Source organism: Typopeltis vanoorti, chromosome 4 (genome assembly GCF_054136105.1).
Source record: "Typopeltis vanoorti isolate ZY-2024b chromosome 4, IOZ_Tvanoo_1.0, whole genome shotgun sequence".
NCBI classification, from domain to species: Eukaryota; Metazoa; Arthropoda; class Arachnida; order Uropygi; family Thelyphonidae; genus Typopeltis; species Typopeltis vanoorti.
Window position 1 is genome coordinate 19,071,571 of NC_143552.1, and position 19,765 is coordinate 19,091,335.

General features: G+C 37.3%; 1 protein-coding gene across 2 annotated transcripts in view; it reads right to left on the reverse strand.

Annotated features, from left to right (window-relative positions):
• Window positions 1-13,646: 13,646 nt before the first annotated feature.
• Window positions 13,647-19,765, reverse strand: part of LOC150107143 (uncharacterized) — a 46,612-nt gene continuing 40,493 nt past the window's right edge. For both annotated transcript variants that reach the window (XM_090391025.1, XM_090391023.1), the window contains one exon: window positions 13,647-15,479. In XM_090391025.1, coding sequence (XP_090247151.1) covers window positions 13,934-15,479 — 1,546 coding nt within the window. In that variant the 3' untranslated portion in view covers window positions 13,647-13,933. The remainder of the gene's footprint in view (window positions 15,480-19,765) is intronic.

Consider the following 19,765-nt stretch of genomic DNA (forward strand, 5'->3'; position numbering starts at 1 on the left):
TGCAGAACAGCTTGGAACTACTGCACTTCATCAATCCAACTCTACATGTGGTTACCCAGAATTTAGATGCTGAGAAGATCCAAGGCAGCATGGAAATTTCTTAATAAGGAATTTATCTTACTTCAAATAAATCACTCAAGTATTCTCCAAATGCATACGAACACGAAGAATGTTGCTATGTCCAAGCGCATGCTCAGTTCAAGCTGCTCATCGTTGTCTCGGAATCGTCAAGTGCAGCATAACGCTTTAGCAATGAAGAGTTCCGTTTTATTTCCAAGCAGTTCTTCGACACGCTGAAGTTGTCAGGCTCACCTGTGACAAATTGATGCGCTGGTTGTCCCACAGAGGTGTTTGCATAATTTATTGCCGCACGAGGGAGTAAGACCAGAGTAACTTGCATAAGCAATTAGTCTTGGCCTTGTTTAACAAATACATTTATCTAGAAAGGAAGAGAGACAGAGAGATTAAAAGAGAGAGGGAAGAAACGAAAATTCTTTGAATGCTTTGGAGAACTCAAAACAAAGATCGAAAAAAAAAATAAGAAAAGCGAGATCGAAGTTTTTGTAAAACCTGTAGAATGGATTATTTTCTGATTAAACAGGACACGCACGCACACACAAGCTTCAAATGATATTTTTCTAAGTATCAATAGTTTCTTTGAAAAAATATCTTATCGTGTCGACTAACTCTTAGGAAATGGCATTTTTCTCCCTACGCCCTCTCAATGTATCGCGGAGTTCTTAGGATCGGACTGTTGATTGGCTTTTACCTTAAGACGAGAACACTTGCTCAGTGGATCTCCGATCTACGAGTACTCATCCCAGCAATTAATGATGCCAGCATCGGCAGAAATAGGTTACTAAGCCATCGACAGCAACAATGCCGTTATCGTGAAAAAAAAAATGAAAAAAAAAATCACATGTTTTTTAAGTGGTTCAACCCACGAAAGGTTATTAGTAAACCTATAGTACACTTGTACCGTGGGTGGGCTAAGTATTTTTCGTACCCATCCCTGGTACGAACTTATAAGTTTGCAATAACCTTTCGTGAGTGGGAGCCACATAAAAAAAAAGAAAAAAGAAAGAAACAGCTGGGTTGGTTTGTTGGAATTACGGCAAATTTAACTGAGATCAGAGAACGCATCCAGGTAGCAGACCGTTGCATCCGTTACCCGAATATGTTAGCCGGTTTGTTTCTGCTTAACCTCGTATGCGAGCGGGTAACACAAATTCCTTATAAGTGGAGCTTGAATCGAAGAGCGGATTCAGATCCAATCCTTTCCAACTGAACGATAGCTGCTGCACTACAGAGACCCCGTAAGAAATACACAGGTTACGATAAACTTGGCATAAGACGTTTGGAACATACCCTGAACCAATGAACCCTGTTGACAGCCAAGTGTAGCCTCTCAAACTCGCCTTACTGTTCGGTGGACATTAAGAAGGTACCCATGTATAGTTTTTTTCGCGAATTTGTTAAATTAGCGATTAAACATTATAGCCCGCATACAAAATGTTGCCATTTTTTATTCGAAACAAACGATAGTGTTTGTAGGATGTGAAAAAATAAAAGAAATGAACCCAAGTAATCCAGAGCTAAAATAAAAATAAAAATCCCAGAATTAAATTGAACAAATAGCGCACGTTCTACTCTTCAGTAGTCGATGGAGTATCAGAACTTTTTTTAAAGAGTGTGCGTGTGTTCAATACTTTTAAAACATAAACACAACTTAGTGAAGAAGAAACAGGAGTAATTACATATTGCTGAAGGAAGGAATTTCAAACACTGATGTATATCATCCACTTTACGGCCATCACATAGCAGGTAATTCGAATCTGATTTCCATTAATTATACCAAGTTATAAGTACTTCCTTGGGGTAGTCGGAAGAATAACGGTGACTTTTAGTCCGAATGACGTGGGTCGACTCATCCATCTAGGTGGAAACCTTCTGAGACTAACTTAGGATGATTTAGCGCGTCTCAGATTGAGCTGAGAAAGATTTTATCTCCGAAAAATTGACAGACACTCCACAGACGCCTAATACAGCAAACTATGGAAAGAGAACCAACTGTCCTTTCTTACGGATGGCAAGAAAGCAAGTTACTTTGCTAACACGACATCAGTCCAAATACATAAAAGATGGTTTAAGGTGTGAAAATATCGTGATATTTTTGTGGTTTGAAGATAATTGTAATGGCAATGAAATGAGTAGCCCACGGATTCAAATGTAAAATTTTAATATTTTCTTCAGCGGATTGAAATAATAATAATAATAATAATAATAATACCTTTCTTTCCAAAGGGAGTAGACAAAACGTCCTTTAACGGGAACTAACTTTTCTAAGATCGGTGTGCATGGTTCTCTACCCATCAGCCATCGATGACAGCTGAGCTCAACGTTTCGATGAAACGTCACTTTAAGGGAAGTGCCGACATCTCGTGAAATGGGCAAAGAATAGCCCAGAAATTTTTATTTTCTTTTGTTCTTTTATCAATAAAAAAAAAACTAATGATAATAATAAATTAGTTTTAATTTAAGCGTTCAATGAAACATCTTACATTTTGTGAATAGGCTCAGGCTGTTCACAGATAGCTGAGTGATGCATAATAGGCTTTAATAAATAATATATACTGGTGTCCAAAATCTAAGGAAGAACTATATTTTTACCTGTATATATGAAAAACGTTTCACGACTGTTGCCAAATGTGGACGTAAATTTATTGCCAGCATACTAATAAATCGTATTGCACAAAAATGTGTTATATATTTCATACAAATTAAATTGCAATACGTTTTTTGGCAAAGATTACAAATTTCCTAATGATGTAGTTAGGAATTAATGTACCGTGCTTACAGAAAACTATGCGGAGAGACATTTCAGTATGAAATATGTTCAGCCCGAACTACGATGCAGCTTTCACATGGTACGACGCTGTTAGAGCTACGATGCAGCTCGCACAGTATCGTACCATGCTTAGTATCAAGTGACCTATTGGCCCATTGGAGGAGTAAGTCAATTGGCCACTTAGTACCAAGTGACCCATTGGCTCACTCCTCCTTCAAGAGCAATTATAAGGCCTTGTTTTCTGGAGGAGGAATTTCGAGCAGCAGTGCGTCTCCCTATTGCGTCCTAAACGTGGTCTGAAGCTGAGATCTGGAGAGCGTGCAGGCCACTCGATTACATTAATATTCTCGGTCTACAGAAATATCTCCACTGCTCGTGTGCCATGTAATGTGACATTCATCCATAAAAATGAATTCTTCGCCTACCACTTCGTCACAGAAGAATCAAACATGACGTTGAAGAACTTCGTTGCAATATCGTTCAGCTGATAGTCCCTTTTTCCAGCACTTGTACCTCGGTGTGTCCATTAAGCATAATGCTCACCATGGTAGGCCATGCCTGATCAAGTATCATTCATGCCTAATCAAGTGTCGTCTAGCATCGGAAGCTAGACTAAAACGAGACTCTTATCTGTAAAGCGTGCATTAGCCCATTGGTGTCTTGTCCAATTTTTATGGATACAACCCCACTGAAAACGTGCGCTACGATGCGTTTTGGATAAAGGGACGCAGACTACAAGCATTCGGACGTATAGGCCTACTTGTCGCAGACCTCGTGTCACTGTTTATCGAGATATCCGCTCACCTGTGCTTGAATGGAGCCGACTTGCAAGCTAACTTGCTATGGTGTGTCGATTGCGTTTTGCTGTTAAGCAAAAATCTGCTTTCATGCTCCTGGCAGAGCGAAGGCGACCTCTCAGCAAGCGTCTGGAACGCATTCCATTGGTTTGAAACGCTGCATAAAGTCTGGATACAACGTTATATGAGATTCCAAACTCTCTGGTAATATGAGCAATTCTGCGGCCTTCAAGCTTTCCAATAATTCGCGTCAACGTGAAATCGTCTAGATAATGTCTTTGAGACATTAGAAGACATCCAAGTTTGCAACTTTATTCCTTCGAAAAGAGCTTTCTTCAAATACAATTCGCTTAGCGCAGCCTTTTGCCTTTTATCCTGTTGAGTTCTACCACGTGACCCCTTTGCGGGTGATTCGAAAATTTGAATGTGTACCCGCTTTCTACTCAAAACCGTCAGTCATACCAATTGTCACAAGCTGATTCGTCTCCAAATTTGTGATAGCAATCTTCAGAAATAATGTTCGTCCTTAGGTTTTCGAAAACACTAAGCATATGTATATATATATATATATACAGTATATATACACACACCAAGACAAACTGCTCGGACTGATTCCTTGCGTGATTTCATATCAACTTAGTTCGATTTCAAACTGGTATGGAGATATGAAAATTGCTAAAAAGCTAGAATATGATTTCAAACATTTATATTTAAAGATGCGATTTTTTTAATTATCATGCTTTAATATCAAAGAACGATTTTAATAACTTCAAATCTTGTTCTTCTGTAACTGTACTGTGCTGCTCGAAGCACGTGATTTTAAATTTGGTCATTAACGACACGTTCAGAAATAATACACATTGTTTCCTTCCCACAGAATTCAGAGCGTGTTTATTAGAAACACTGCAGACGAGAAATCAAAGTCGATATTCTCAATAATAGCTTTTGTGTTAACGTTACAGAAACCTCAAATGAAGTAGATGTCAGCGTACTCTTCGTTTAAAAACATGGCCGACATCTTGTTAGTAAAGAAAAACTAAAACATAATCCACCAAGTAATAAACGCCGAAACGCTGTTTAGTTCTCTCGTTCATGCGCGCGCGTGCACACACACGCACACATGAAATTTAGAACGAAGAAATAAATTTCAGAATGAGCATGTGCAGCATTGTAGTTTTTTTATCATTATTTAATTAAACTGTTTTTTGGAGTCCAATTTCTGTATCAATGTGAGTATTTAACGTAAAATAAAAATTATTTAACAGAATATGAATATTTCTTCCTATTATAAATATCACGTAAAAAAAAAAAGTTGCTCATGCTAGAATAATATACACTTGCGATTCAGAATGTTTTCCTCCCAAAAAAACCGTCTTCCGTATGTGCTTTCAAGTGTTATCAAGAGAGAGAGATTATGCCAGAAAATAATCTCCGTATATTTTGTTGATGAATATGATTGATAATAATAATAAACAGCGTATTTCATTGAATGATTGTAAATGATCACCGTATGCATTTTTTAAAATGAAATTGACTTCATTTTATTATAAATGCAAGGCTTCTCAGGTCTCTTTCGGAAAGGTGAGTTAGCCGAAAGGCGAAAATATACGTAGGTAGGAATTTTATTCGCCCCGGAAGTCGGGGTTTTCGCCCCCCCCCCTCCCCAGAACACGCAAACCGGCCCTGTAAAATCACTTCCATTTATTGAATCATATTACTCTGTGTGGAAAGCATTAATTAAAATAAATAAATAAATAAAATAAAACATCTGGCACGATATAAAACAACCCGGGAAATTCTTCAGCAGGCGCTTGTATTATTATATGTTGGCATACTCAGGTGATTTTTTTCCCTTACTATTTTCCCTTACTATTATAGAAAAGCATAAAGAAAACGAGTGTCAAAACTCCAATTATTCGAAAATTATTCGTTGAAGTAAATTTAAAATTGCTCAAAGGATTCCGAAATAAAAAATAGCGCCATCGATCTTTCAAGTCACATTCTCTCACTTTCTTATCAAAATGTATTTTCTTTAAAAATATAAATATGATAAATCTGTTTTCTTATAATATTCAGTATAGTTCAGCAGAATTTGATTACACTACAGTGATATTAATATTAATATTAATATTCATGGCAATAAATGGATCAAGGATTTCACGTTTTCGCTACTTTGCGTGATGGTGCTGCCATCTTTTATCAAAAGGATCAACAACAACAATTACTTGCATATGTTGAGAATTAAATATGTATTTTGAAACCAATATTTTACTAACATTTAATGATAATTAATAGGAATAAACTTAATTCACTTCACATATTATGGACGGACATGAAATATTTTCATCTTCCCAAGCAAACAAGCCTTAATTTCTCCACAATTTCTATTTCCATTTTATTCTTTAATGAGATTTATGTTCTACAATGATTCTCTGTCCAATCACCATGCTCTGTATACTCAACTTCCAAAAAATACTTGAATTTAAAAATATTATTATTATTATATTATAATACAAAATGTGTAATAGCATCCTTTCTTGACTGGTTTGGATTCTTTCAGTTGATTAGTATCGAAGTATTGTCCAGCTAATACAATATTCTTTAGATGTTTCACATCGATCTTTATAAATTATATATTTACGTATTTATTTATTTTTAAACCAATATGCAAAGAATATTCTTTCAGACGTATAATTTGTGCGCTTTGCATTATGGGATACTAGCCTCTATATACAAGTAGTTCAGACGTGAATATATTTCACGTGCACACTTTGTTTGCGTATACTTGGATAAAGGATTAAACAAGAAAATAATTTATCGACAATTTTAATTTATTTTATATCCAAGTAAAAAAAAAAAAAAATTCTGCCAAAGATAAGAAGAAAGATTCTGAATAAAGTGGGTTGACTTGGAGTTAATGCCTAAGCAACTAAAGCTATGAGGCCAGTATATCTGTAAATTGCTCGAGTTCATTTGCCATTTTGTGGAGAGAAAAAAAAAGCCCGAGTTTCGTTGTATAATAATGCATAAATATAATATACTTTATCACCGATATGCTAGCTCACTCAGCTTCAAATGAAAAGCGCCGTTAAAAAGGAAGTTTTTTTAAATAGGAATTGAACTGAGGTCTTTCCAATCAAAAGACATCAGCGATACTGACTGACTGAACTAAGGAATCTGTTCCTCCCGCTTATGTTACTTTATTATTTTTAATTTTATATATATATAATATGTTTATGATTAAAATATTTTGTAATCAAAGATTCATTGTCATAATTATTTTCGTATATTTTTTATGAAAAATTTCATAGGGGATCCATGAAAAAGAAATGTTTTCATGTTAGCGTTCGAGAGTCTCAAAAAGTTTAAAAACGCTGTTATAATATAATATAAGTCAGTAAGGTGGTGTTTGAGTTTCTTAATGTATTTTAAGTTAGTAAAACATAGTATCGAGAGATGGCGCCTCGATGAGATTGCAAAAATTAAATAGCATGCTGGTTTGAGTTTCCTGGAATAATTACTGAAAATAATATTACTCTGGAAACGTCGACTTTTCTAGGACACATTAAAATGATTCGAAAGTCCAAAAAACAAGAAATAAACAAAAAAAAAATTTTTTTTTGTTTATTTCTTGTTTTTATGTCATAGAATAAACATCTCCTGCTCTATGTGATGCTGGATTTCAATTAAATGTTTGGAAGAGCCCACTGAAGGCAACAGAATGCTTCATCTCCTCACGCTAATTACTTCATAAATTTAGCTGCTGAAAAGAAATTCGTTCAAGTTGTTGTAAGGCTAATACTTGTTACGGAGTTCTGTTCCTTCATATGTTTCAGTATAAGTGAAGCCTACTAAATTATTTTTTGCACAACAAAATTTCTATGATAAATCCATGGTATCTCGAGGAATTATGGTATTGAGTAAATAAAGTGAAGAGAATTGAAGAGAACATTCGGGAACCGCTGGTGGTTGAGACTTGAGATAATTCCGCTTTCGAAACCTACGGATCGATAGTAGCACAAATAAACATTGACGGAATTGAGACAGGTTGACTGTCCCAAAGCGAGGGAAGCCAACACAACTTTTATTCATAAATCTTCGGCAAGTTTAAATACATATGGCTTCAAGAAAGACTTGTATCGTATGAACAGAACAAAGCAAAACAAAACGCATATGAGTCTAAAGAAACTGTCATGGACCCTCTCCATATAAACAGTAACCTCAGCTACAATTTATCGGACTCATTCAGCTCTACTGTCAGATATTGGCGCACTCGTGAAGCCACCCACGCACAGGTGTCTAACAATAGAACTTTAATACGGACTGTAACTCCAGTTCAAAGTTAACTGTGGTTTATAGTCGAATTTATAGTTTTATAATTTATAGTGACTCAATGTTTCTTTATAGTGTTTTTTATTGGCTTTCTATGTTTTCTCACGCCTGAAGAAGTCGGTCACTCCGATGAAACATGTCGCGTATTTAATAAATTTAATTGTTTGTTCTAATTCTCGGATCTCAGTCAGTATATAAAAGTATGAACGTATCCCAATTCCGAGTTAATACAACTAATCATCATATATATATATATGAAAAGTTTGAAACCGGTCTGGGTAGTGACCCCCCCACCCATAATGTATAACAGTACACATCTCTTAGTGAGATGTATACTGTTTTACATTATGGGAAATACTAAGAATAGTGATCAGAGCTTTACAACGAGTTGCCCTGGTATTGCACTACCTTTAGACTTGAACTACGTTCAGGCGCAAACTTAACTGTTTTGCTTACTTGGGAGAAGGAGTAAAAAAAATCCAAGTTTATAAAATTACTTGGTATCCTTAATATATATATATATATATATATATATTGCTCCCACCATTATGACACCTCTCACCTAAAGGTGATATGTAAGTAAAATAATCATAATAAGGAGCTAGCTTAACGTCTCTGCTTTATTTTCATACGTAATCCCCCCACCCTTTTGATACATTAAACAAAAAGCGAAGGAACGTAGTCCCTGCACAGTTAGAGTAATGAGAGAAACATTACATAGGTGAAAAAAAAACAACTGTAAGATTTATTAGCTTCATGTTTTAAACTAAATTTAAAATGATTCTGAGGTAACCGAGATATCCTAAAACGGGACAACAGTAAACAAGAGCATAAAACAAGAATGACTTAAGATTGCAAGTCTTTATGATTAGCAGTTATCTCAACGTTCACAAGAAAACAAAATCTCAAGGAATCTGAAAGAGGTGAAGAGTATTTGCCAGCATTTAATTCAATACTCACTTTTTTTTTTCTATGCTAATCGTTGTAATCAGGACCATTCGTGCTTTCGAAACGCCACTTGCACCAAATAAAGAAACAACTGGAATTGTAAAGATGATTCTAATTTTTGGTTTTTCATTTTATTTTCATGTAGATTTTTTAAATATAAATGAAAAGGATTTTTTTAAGTAATTAATAACACAAAAAAATCATCTGTATATGTCTTCGTCAACCCCATATCTATATTGGTGTAGAATTACCTCCATATACTTCCGTTTTGCCCCCATGATTTTTTTCTGCCGTGCCTCTACACACAGGACAAGAGGAGCTTAAAAAATAAACTGAAACGTCATCAAGCTACCTTCAAAATGATTTCTTTTTATATTTTGTTGATATGAGTTTATGTAATGAATAACGAGCGTTGAAGCATTTTGGTGGATGCTGGCTGCGTATTGTCGACTTCGATCGTGTGGAATGAATACCTTTGGTAGCTCGCTATTGTTGTCACGATGATGTGACGCAATTCTTGAGACTCAAGAGAAAGAAGCTCGCTGTCAGACAGGTGAGCTTAAGAAAACGGTCCCTCAATGTTTGTTTACAATGGAAATAAACGAACTGCATCCATAATTATCTATCAGGTAAAAACGTATAAATTAGTTCATCTGACTAAAAATTAGACTTGAAGGAAGTCCAGTTGCTCGCAATGCCTCTTTTCATTTCATGTTTTCCTATGTTTATGCTATTATAATTTTGTAGTCTTCCTCCTATCCCCCATCTCTCGGTAGAACTAATCATGAATTTAAAAAAAAAAAATAATAAAAAAAAAAAACTATTGTGTATTTACATTCTTGAGATTTTTTTTTGTCTTCCAGTCTTCTTGAAATTCGGTTATCTTATTTTAAAATGAAAGTTTAAAATCAATGTGTTTGTTGCAAGAACAACTTCTGGAAATTAACACACAAGAGGAGGGAAAATAATTCTATGAGAAAATAGAAAAGGCAATTCCACGGAAAATAATTCATCTAAAAACAAGATTCATTTCATCGCATTGATACCACAGAAACACTTGGAGCATCTATCGGTACAACTTCATACGATGATATTAAACACTGCTTGAGCTTCCTAAAATTGTTTTTTAGAAAAAAAAAACTTTATTTACTTATTGTATATGTAATTGTTCTGATCTTTAATAACGCAAAAATAAATTTCAACACGCTGTCGAATTTACTGTTAACTAAGCATCACTACATAAATTGAAAGCCAAACGGCTATTTTTTTTCTGGCATCCTTAATAATAATTAAGGGGATACAAATCCCTTGTTGTTCAACTTGCAGTTGAACAACAAGGGATTTGTATCCCCTTACTTATTAAGCATCATCACGTTTTGAAATTTCACCAGATGATCACAATTAGCTATGAATTTGTAGAATTAATGGAATTTTACTAAGAACCCTTGGAATTAACGAAATAAAATGCACCATAGAAAAAAGAAAGCAAAAGAATATTTCTATTTTTTTTCTTCTAAAAATTAGACAGTGTAACTGGAACACCGTAAGAATAAATGAAACAAGCTATTTGCCTCTGCTTGATGGTGGGAAACGCCCATTGAGAACTGGTCTTTTTACTATTTCTATAGCCATGGATTGAAGGTTAACTTGAAGGTTAAAATAGTTGCATAAACAGCAAGGTGCCCTTGAACGCTGCACGTAAAATAGAAACAAACAAACACAATGACATCTGATATTCAGATTCAATATTACACAGAGAGTAGCCGCGATAAAAAAAATATTTAAAAAAAAATAGGACAGATATAAAAAGAAAAGATGATGAACACAAGAGGGGAAAGCAGGTAAAGTTATTTCATAAAGGGAAGGGGTGGGGGGGGGGGGGTAAATGCAAAACGACTTCATTGAATGGGACCTTTTACAAGATCGACTTCATTGACTGACGATCGTAAAACTCCAACAAGTAAAAATACCTCTGTATGTCTATCAATGCAACTCCTTACAAGGAGATCGTCCACTCCTTGAGAAAGTTCTTTATTTACTTAAGGAGTTGCGCTGTGTAACGAGCCTGTCATCCGAACGATCGCATCACCATCTCCAATTAAAACGGCCAGCTGCTGCTGCACTCTGGGAGATGAATACTTTTATAATGGCGGTTATTAAATTTGATTGGGCCTTTAACGCCTATTTAAAGATAAATCACGCTCGCCTTCATCCTTATGGATTACAGTATAACGACGGACATCGTTTTAGGATCTGGAAGCGATAGTTAGTACATTATTTGTACCATCAACGGGGGACAGGTGTGGCCCGTTTCCTTGGCAACTCACGTACTTTTAAAAACGTGGCCTCATCGAGCCTGGCATTAAGGATTAATATAGTTGTTCATACTGTGCACAATCGTTATAATCTTCACGATAACGTGCGAACTGAGAGTATTAATTTACGGCTGATGATGTGAACATCAAGCCAAAGAAAAACAAAACAAGCCTCTTCAGACCGCGTGATTTTCGTGCCCCGCTGCCACATTAGCACCGAGTTTCCACTTTTGTGAGTCAATTAAGCATTCATGCTTTAATCCCGTGGTCGTAAGGGTGGCTGATGCGAGATCTTTACTTTTAAAGAGCTAAAGTTTGAAGTAACTTTGTTGGTTTAGGTTATTAGTGATTTCTAGGAATCTGCGCACGTTAGCTGCTCTTTTGTCCCGTCTCTTTATACTCTACTATACTTTTCTTCGGCTTGTAGTTTATGCTCACGTTATTCGTTCTAAGCAACTCGGAATGGGAATAATAATCCAGACCTACTGAAAGAAGTCACATCTCCTCCTGTGAGAAAGTAAAGAGAGCTCCCGTCAAGCACTCGATTGTATGAAACTAACGGAAGTGCTGCTTTCAATCGTGTCAAATTATTATCCGGTTTGTGGGTTGTTTGCTCCCTGTTTGTGCCAATTTTGATCTTAAAAATAAAGTATTGTTAAAACGGGAAACCTAACAGGGAGTGAGAGATAGAGAGATGTTCCGTTGACATATTTGAAATCATTAGAAAATTTGTAATCTCTCTCTCTATCAGTCTAGCAAGGCTTGTCCTTTGAGACAAAGTGCATTTTGTACACATACGTGAGTGCGTGTCGACGACGACTGCCTCACGACTCTTACTTTAATATTAGTAAGAAGATAAGTTGTTATTGTATTTTACTGGAATAAATCAATTTTAACATTCCTTAATAGTTTAATGCTAATATTTAATATAATTTTTTATCATTCCGTCTTGCTATTCTGTAATGAATAAAAATATTTGAGCCCGGCACATCGACAAGCCCACCGATGATGTGTTTTTCTTTTGCATATTAGCATTAAGGTTGAGTTAGCCGATCTCATACGGCAGATTCCCCCCACCCCTCCCACTACCACCACCAGAAATTCGGGTTTTCGTTCCGCAATGAGACAAATAGGCCAGGAGAACGCATGCTATTTGTGCTATATGTAATTATTATTTATAATAAAGACAAATTATTTTAACTTCAAAACAACTGTCGTTTTAATCATGAAAAAACTCTGGATAAAGTTAAAAGATGATCTTTTAATATTTCATCGTCTTAGGTGGCATCTTCATATTGACGATTCACAATTATGGATCCATCCATAATACAACACTGGGGTTAATACTGCACAGGGGACCCCCAAGAACCAAGTACAGGGGGAAAATTTCCTATATATTTTTGACTGTCGATCCATGTGTGTTCACGGGCCGGTTTGCCTGTTTTGATAGACGAAAAAACTGAGTTTCGGGATGAAAACTCTCCACCTTCTTAGGAGACCGGCTAACTCACCTTTAGTCGAAAGAGACCAGATAAAGACAAATTCCTTACATCACTGACGGGAATCGAACCCAGGTCTTTCAGAGTTTACAGTGTTAAAGGTGTACGCAGAATGCATCCAAACCTGGCGATACCACTTCCGGTCAATTTAACTATGAAGGAACTTGAAAAGCGGATTTTCATGGTAAGCAAAAGGTGCATCCCCTCGATGTCCACTGCTGAAGTTGTCACACAACGTTGAGAAGTGCAGGAACCATATCCCAAGTGAGGAACCGTGATCTTCTATGTATTGGTCGCCAGAGCTTATTATAACAGATCACGTGCATTCTGCCAATACTGCACTGCCGAGACAGGATCTTTCAGAACAATAATGGTCCAGTCAGCGGATGGAAGGAATTGGTTCGAGTGAACACAAATTAGCCGTGTTAAATGGCCTGAGAATTCACCGGATCTAACACTTGTGGAATGTTCTCTCTCCCTCTACGAACAGAACAAACCCTCCTCTATGAATTCTTGAATGCTTTGTGGACTAAAAATGGCTGCACATTTACACTGATATCATTAGACATGTACAGGAATTCTCCGTACAAAAGAAGGTAACCTAAAACCATATTAGGCAGAGAATTAAAATTCCGCGTTATGTCAGTGTAGTGCAGTTCTCCTGTAACTAATTTTCTGTGCAGGTGTTTTGTATCGGTGGCAACCCACTGTACCCCTATCCTTCAGTGCGACCAATGAGCTAATTTAAAGAAGGAAATAATTTTTTTTAAAAATGATAAAGAATATTTCCAAAAGTGACTTGGTAAAAAGACTAAGAAACAAAAAGACATAACAGTGAATGGTGAAACAGGCTTAAATCCATTCTTCTTATATTTAAATATAAATCCAATCTTCTTACATTTCCATAAAATACGTAAAATTAATTCAAAATTACATGTATTAAAACTAGTCTACTGTGATACGCTTCCATCTCGATCCGGTATGTCAGGTCAAGAGCCGCATCACTTTGATGAGTTTCTGGCCATTCTGAAACTTCAGAACATTTCAATTCTGCGGTGATCTTCATTGCTCTTCAATTAGGTGTCGGATTGTGACTGACATATAAGCCAAACGGGATGATAACTCTGAGATACCCAGAAAAAACACACCAAGCATTTATGCACTGCATGGAGTATGATTCAGCTTAGGATATGACTACGATGCACTGTGTTCAATAATGTTGGAACAGCTCAGCCATTCCTGACCGAAGTCAGCCTTTTTCATCACTAACGACTTCCCCACTACACTCAGTGGTCCAAACAAAGGCAGCATTCTAGTGGTGAAGAAGTAGCGCGCAATCTGGGGTTGACCATGCAGATATTTGAAAGGAGGGACATCCAAAGTGCCAAGAATGTTTGAAATATCGCCAATCTGGCAGCGTTCAGGTGTATTGCCGGAGCAGTAACAAGGATAGACGTCATCAGTGGATACGTTGTATGGGTTGTAGATGGGTCCTGCATCACCACACTCTTCGGTGCTGTATCTCTGTCTGGAAGGCCGAACCTCTTTGCTATGCACCGCCCATCGATGGTGAAAAGTCTTCTGTAGAATGGTATCTTCAGGATAAGAAAGTTCCACGTAGATCGAAGTGTCTGCATTTGGATCCTCCATTTCCTGACGCAGAATAATTTGACCTTGTAAGGGTTCGTCAAAGGTAGCAAATGCCGTCTTTATGGGAACGCTGTTTGCTTCGATATTGGAACAAGCCATCGCCTTACCATTGGGATAATAGACTACAAGGGCCCGACCGATGACGCTATTTTTTCCAAAAAGTGACAGATGGGGGTCGCTTATTTGCAAGAACTGTTTCTTTCGGTTATGCAAAGTGCCATATTTTCCGCTTAAATCACCAGCTGCATATTGATCGTAGGTACCCTTCCCCGGTTCAGGAACACTATCGGGTAACACCTTAAGGGGATTATATATAACTCCTCGTATATTAGGACATACTACTGTATCGTCTCCCCGATAGAGAAGCGGCAGTTCGTCTGCTCCAAAACTATATGCTTCTTGATTGAGATGATCCAAATCGATGGTGACCAGAGTTGGGTCGTAAGGTGATTCTTGGGAAAATGATATCTCGCCTGATACGTGTCGCTTGAATCTCGCGGATGCTCTTTTTGGTTTCACGAACTGCAACTGAGCACACGCGAATGGTTCTTTCAGATTTTTATCACTGTAAAGGATGATGTAAAGTGCGCCATCTGCCTCGAATTCCGGTACTTCGGAAAATACCGTGAATGAACGTCCTGTTAGGAGATTTGGAGCATTTCCGACAGCTAGCTCTGTAGTGGGAGTTGCCAGGATAGTTAGCAAGTCGACAACATCTTTACACTGAGTTAATTCATTCAAGACAACTTCTTCCGGTGAGCCCGCAGTGTTATCTTGCAGGATCGTCCATCTGTGAAGAGAATCGCGACGGCTTCCATCCACGTAATACAGATGCGACCCAACTGATGTTCCCGCACTGCTCTTCCTTAGAATTATTTCTCCTCCTATGGGTGTGTGGAACTGTGCTCGGTACGTACGGACCTGGCTTGTAGAACGGATCGGAGCGCATGCAGTGCGACCTGTGATGACACTTTTCAGAACGAGAGTTCTTTCTAGAATCGAGTTGGAACTCGTGGCACTCCTCTTATCCGACACGATTAAGTCATGACCAGACTCCAGGTAGCCATGTTCGGCTGACATGTCGTTAATCCTGAAAGAAGAAAGTGAGGTATGAGATCTTAAGGAATTGCCTTTATAATACTGACAAGATGACATAACTAAACATTTCTTGAAGCTTTTTCTAATAATAAAACTTACTATTTTTATAAATTAATTTCGATTACTACTGTAGCGCTAATGATTATAGATTAATTAAAACAAAGAAAGGGGGGGAAACGAGCCACTGTTAACAGGGTGGAAAATTAGCTTCTTATTCTCTGTCATTCTAGACTGGAATTAGGTATGATATTCTTTCACAACCGGACTGGTTGGACGAGTGATTAGATTATCTGCTCTCCAGCTAAAGAGCTGGAATCCACAACCATTGCAGGATTCGATGTTTTTCACTAATTGCGCACGTGCATATACAAGTGTACAAAAATATACACCCTCCCAAGATGAACTGGGTCACTGGGGGAGAAGCAGACCCAACCCTCTCGCATTAGAGAGGCCTTCACTCAGCAGTGGGATTGTACACGCTGAATCTCATCATCATGAGTTTACATTCAGTTCATATACAAACAGTTTTCTTCTTATTCACTCGTAATTTACGCAGTGAATAGATACGGTACTGAAATCACGAAGCCCTGCCAAAATCGTTCACCTTTACATAGAAAAACCGAGCCTTTGTGTTTGCATTGATAAGTATAGGCTGCCCATTTGAACGAAATAACTACCCAAGTACCATATTTGGTGAACTCATTTAGTCGTCGTTTAATCTTGTTTTGTATATCACGATGAAATTCACAAGAGGGGGTAGCAGAAACAGAGCACTTTAGTACCACGAGTCGTCTGAGAGTCAGATAATTCGGTAGTAGATCGAGACCTCTTTTTTCAAGCCACTTCAAGTCTCCAACAAGCATTCTATAGTATGAGTCGAATGTATAAACTGCTGATCAGAAAGCAGAGAGACTGCTATTCATTGAGCCAACCAATCGAGATTAAATGGATGCTTGTATTGGCAACACTATCGACAACAGAGCAGTCTTACTTTTTAATTGCATACGGGACGGAGATATTACCTTTCACAAAATAGAGGAAGAAAATACGAATTTCAGAGTACGGTATCGTCAGTTAATTTAACTACGTATATTTTCCAGCTACTTGGCAAATTAAATATGGAGACAGACGACAGATTCGACAAAGCTGGTATGGTAGGAAGTCAATTGAATAAATTCATATGGAATAAGAGAGAAATTAGCCAAAACACTAAATTAGCTGTATACAAGACAGTGTCCAAATCGGTTTTAAACTTATGGATGAGAAAGTTGGGTTAGAAATAAAACACGTGATCAGAGACTGGAGACCTTTGATATGAGAGTTCTGAGGAAGATTAATGAAAGGAACATGACATCAATGGCAATATCATATTAACGAGGATATTAGGAAAGAACTTGACGTTGTCAGCATCCAGGAATGTGTTAGCAGGGCTAATCTCAAGTGGTATGGTCACTTAAGCAGAATGGGAGAGGAAAGATTTAGCGAAACAAGTGTTTTTTGCCAGGTTGGCAGGAAAAAGATCCAGAGGAAGGCCAAGATATAGGTGGATCGATACAGTAAAAAGTGCCTTAGACGATAGAAATATAAGATCTCATAATGTTGGAGTCTTGACAGGTAACAGACTGATTTGGAGGAAAATTGTAGATAGGAAGTTGGTAATGGTGTAAGTTTTTCATGTAATGCTATCATGATATCCCCCCCCCACCGAGGATATATATCAAGAATTTGATAACGGTGATGCTTAACTGATAAAACTTCCATTCCATTCATAAGACAACAACAAAAATTTGATTCAGAACTTGGTCACAGGCGGTTGTCCCTGTGAATATCGCACAAAGCAGCACAAGTTGGCATTTGTGCACAAACGCTACTAATTTAATTCACAAACCAACAGTAGCAGAAGCAAACTCTCTCTCGAATCCTCATTAAAACTCGTAAAAATTGGGTGCCGTAATGACAGAACAATTAATACTGTCATTAATTTTCTTATCTTCCCGTAGAACTCGAAATTTCAAGTTAGCGTATATTCCTGTTTACTACATTGCAAACGAGCTGAATATTAGTTCTAATTATTGCATGATAATAAGTGAATAAGCAAAATAAATAAATAAAAATAAAAAATGTTGCATTTATTAACCACTAGAAACAATCACTGAGCATCGGTGGAGTAATTTAGTGAGTCCAGTATAACAACTGCACTACCGATAACTGAACTTTGGGGTGGAGGGGGGGGGGATAGAAGTCAGCAAACAATATAATACAGTCATCCCTCGACTTACGTCTACTCGAAGATACGTCCGTAATCCTATAAGGGAATAAATAACATTTACGACTATACTTTCGAACAAGGCGCAAGCGAGCTTAAAGTAAAAAGGTTTCTATTTAGCAAGAATGCATCATGCGCAGTGGTAACAGCACATTCAGCGGCAAACTCCCTCGGCAATCGCCACGTGTCTTCAACAGTTCTTCTGTTGATTGTGTTTGAGAAATAGGTTATGTATTATCGTTAAATATTACAATATAGCGGCCTAATCAAAAAAACCTAGTGAAGAATCATGGAAAAAGAGGCGAGCAATTGATCTTGCAACGAAGTTGCAAGTTATAAAGCAACATGAAGCTGGTAAGCCCGTCAATGTGATCGCACATGACATCGGATGGTCTCATTCTACAGTGACGACCATTTCGAAAAATAAGCATAAAATCGCAGAGGCTGTGAAAGGATCTGCTTCCATTAAATCGACGAAGCAACGACAAGGTCCTATCGGTGATATGGAAAAGCTACTTGCATCATGGATAGAGGACCTGAACCAAAAGCGAATACCCCTTAGCACTGTGACCATAATCGCTAAGGCACTAAGTCTCTTCAACATGTTGAAATAGAAAGCAGGGCTCAATTACGAGTTTGTGGAGAAATTGGATAAAAGTATTATTACTGAGGAAAATTATTTGACACAGCAAATATTTAATATGGATGAGACCTTGTTTTTTTTTTGGGGGGGGGGGGGGAGGAATGCCTGAGAGGACATTCACCCACAACAAAAAGCTAAAATCTGTGCCTGGTTTCAAGGCTCTTAAAGACCGTATTACGATTCTGTTAGGATGTAATGTGGCTGAATATAAACTGAAACCATTTGTGATATGGCACAGTGAGGACATTTGGAAGCCTACTCTTCCAGTTCATTATCGGAGCAATAAAAAGTCGTGGATGACTCAAAAATTGTTTGAGGATGCTTTAATTAACTATTATATGCGAGTGAAATGGAAAGCTATGGTGTGAAAGAAAATATGGAATTTAAAAAACTTTATTAATTCTAAATATAATGCTCCAAGTCATCCACCTTACATCGGTGATTGTCACTCCAAGATCAAGGTCATTTTTCTCCCTCCAAACACTACTTCATTGATCCAACCGATGGATCAGGGAGCTCTTGCAGTGTTATTCACAAGCCATTTCTGCCACTGAAGGAAATAAATGATCAGGACTCTCATGCAATTGCTGTGGCTTGGGATGAAGTGACCTCTCAATGTATGAGTGGTATATGGAAAAAGACATTAAAAAGATTTGTGTACGATTTTGGAAGTTTTGAAAAAAATAAAGAAGACCTTAGTAAATTGAGTGAAGAAATAGTGGGCCTAGCAAACAATCTGAATCTCGAAGTGAATGATGACGACATAGTTCAACTCATAGAAAGTGCCCCTGAAGAGTGACCAAAGAATTAGTCGAACTGAAAGAACAACGTGTTGCAGAAGAGGAAGAACGAGAAAGGGAAGAGGTATTGTATGTCCACACTTCGTAGAGTCGACCTTGGCTTTGTGACAAGAATAGCCAATTTATGCTGAAGGGGAGAAAGAAATAAAGGATGTACGAATTGGTCACCATCACGCGAAATCACGTGCTTTATAGGTAAATTTTCCAACTGTTGTTCAAGGAGAATAGTTACTACCTCAAGAACTAGAATTTCCATAAAAGAAAAGCTAATTTTCCAACTTACAATTATAAACGCTCATCCCACGAAAAGCATTGATTACCCTATTATCGGAATGGATTCTCCTTTTGACATGCGCAGAAGTTTCGAAGGGTCTCGCATCTGTGGGCATACAGTAGTTAAACAATTCACAGTGAAGGATCTTGTAGAAATGTTCTGTGCAGTTAGCGATGTTCTCAAAATGGCTGAAGACATGGACCCCAATGTTGAACGCTACTTAATAAGAGAAACGAAAGTACATGATGCGTTCGCTTGCTATGAACAAATTTATGATGAAAAGAAGAAGAGGAAT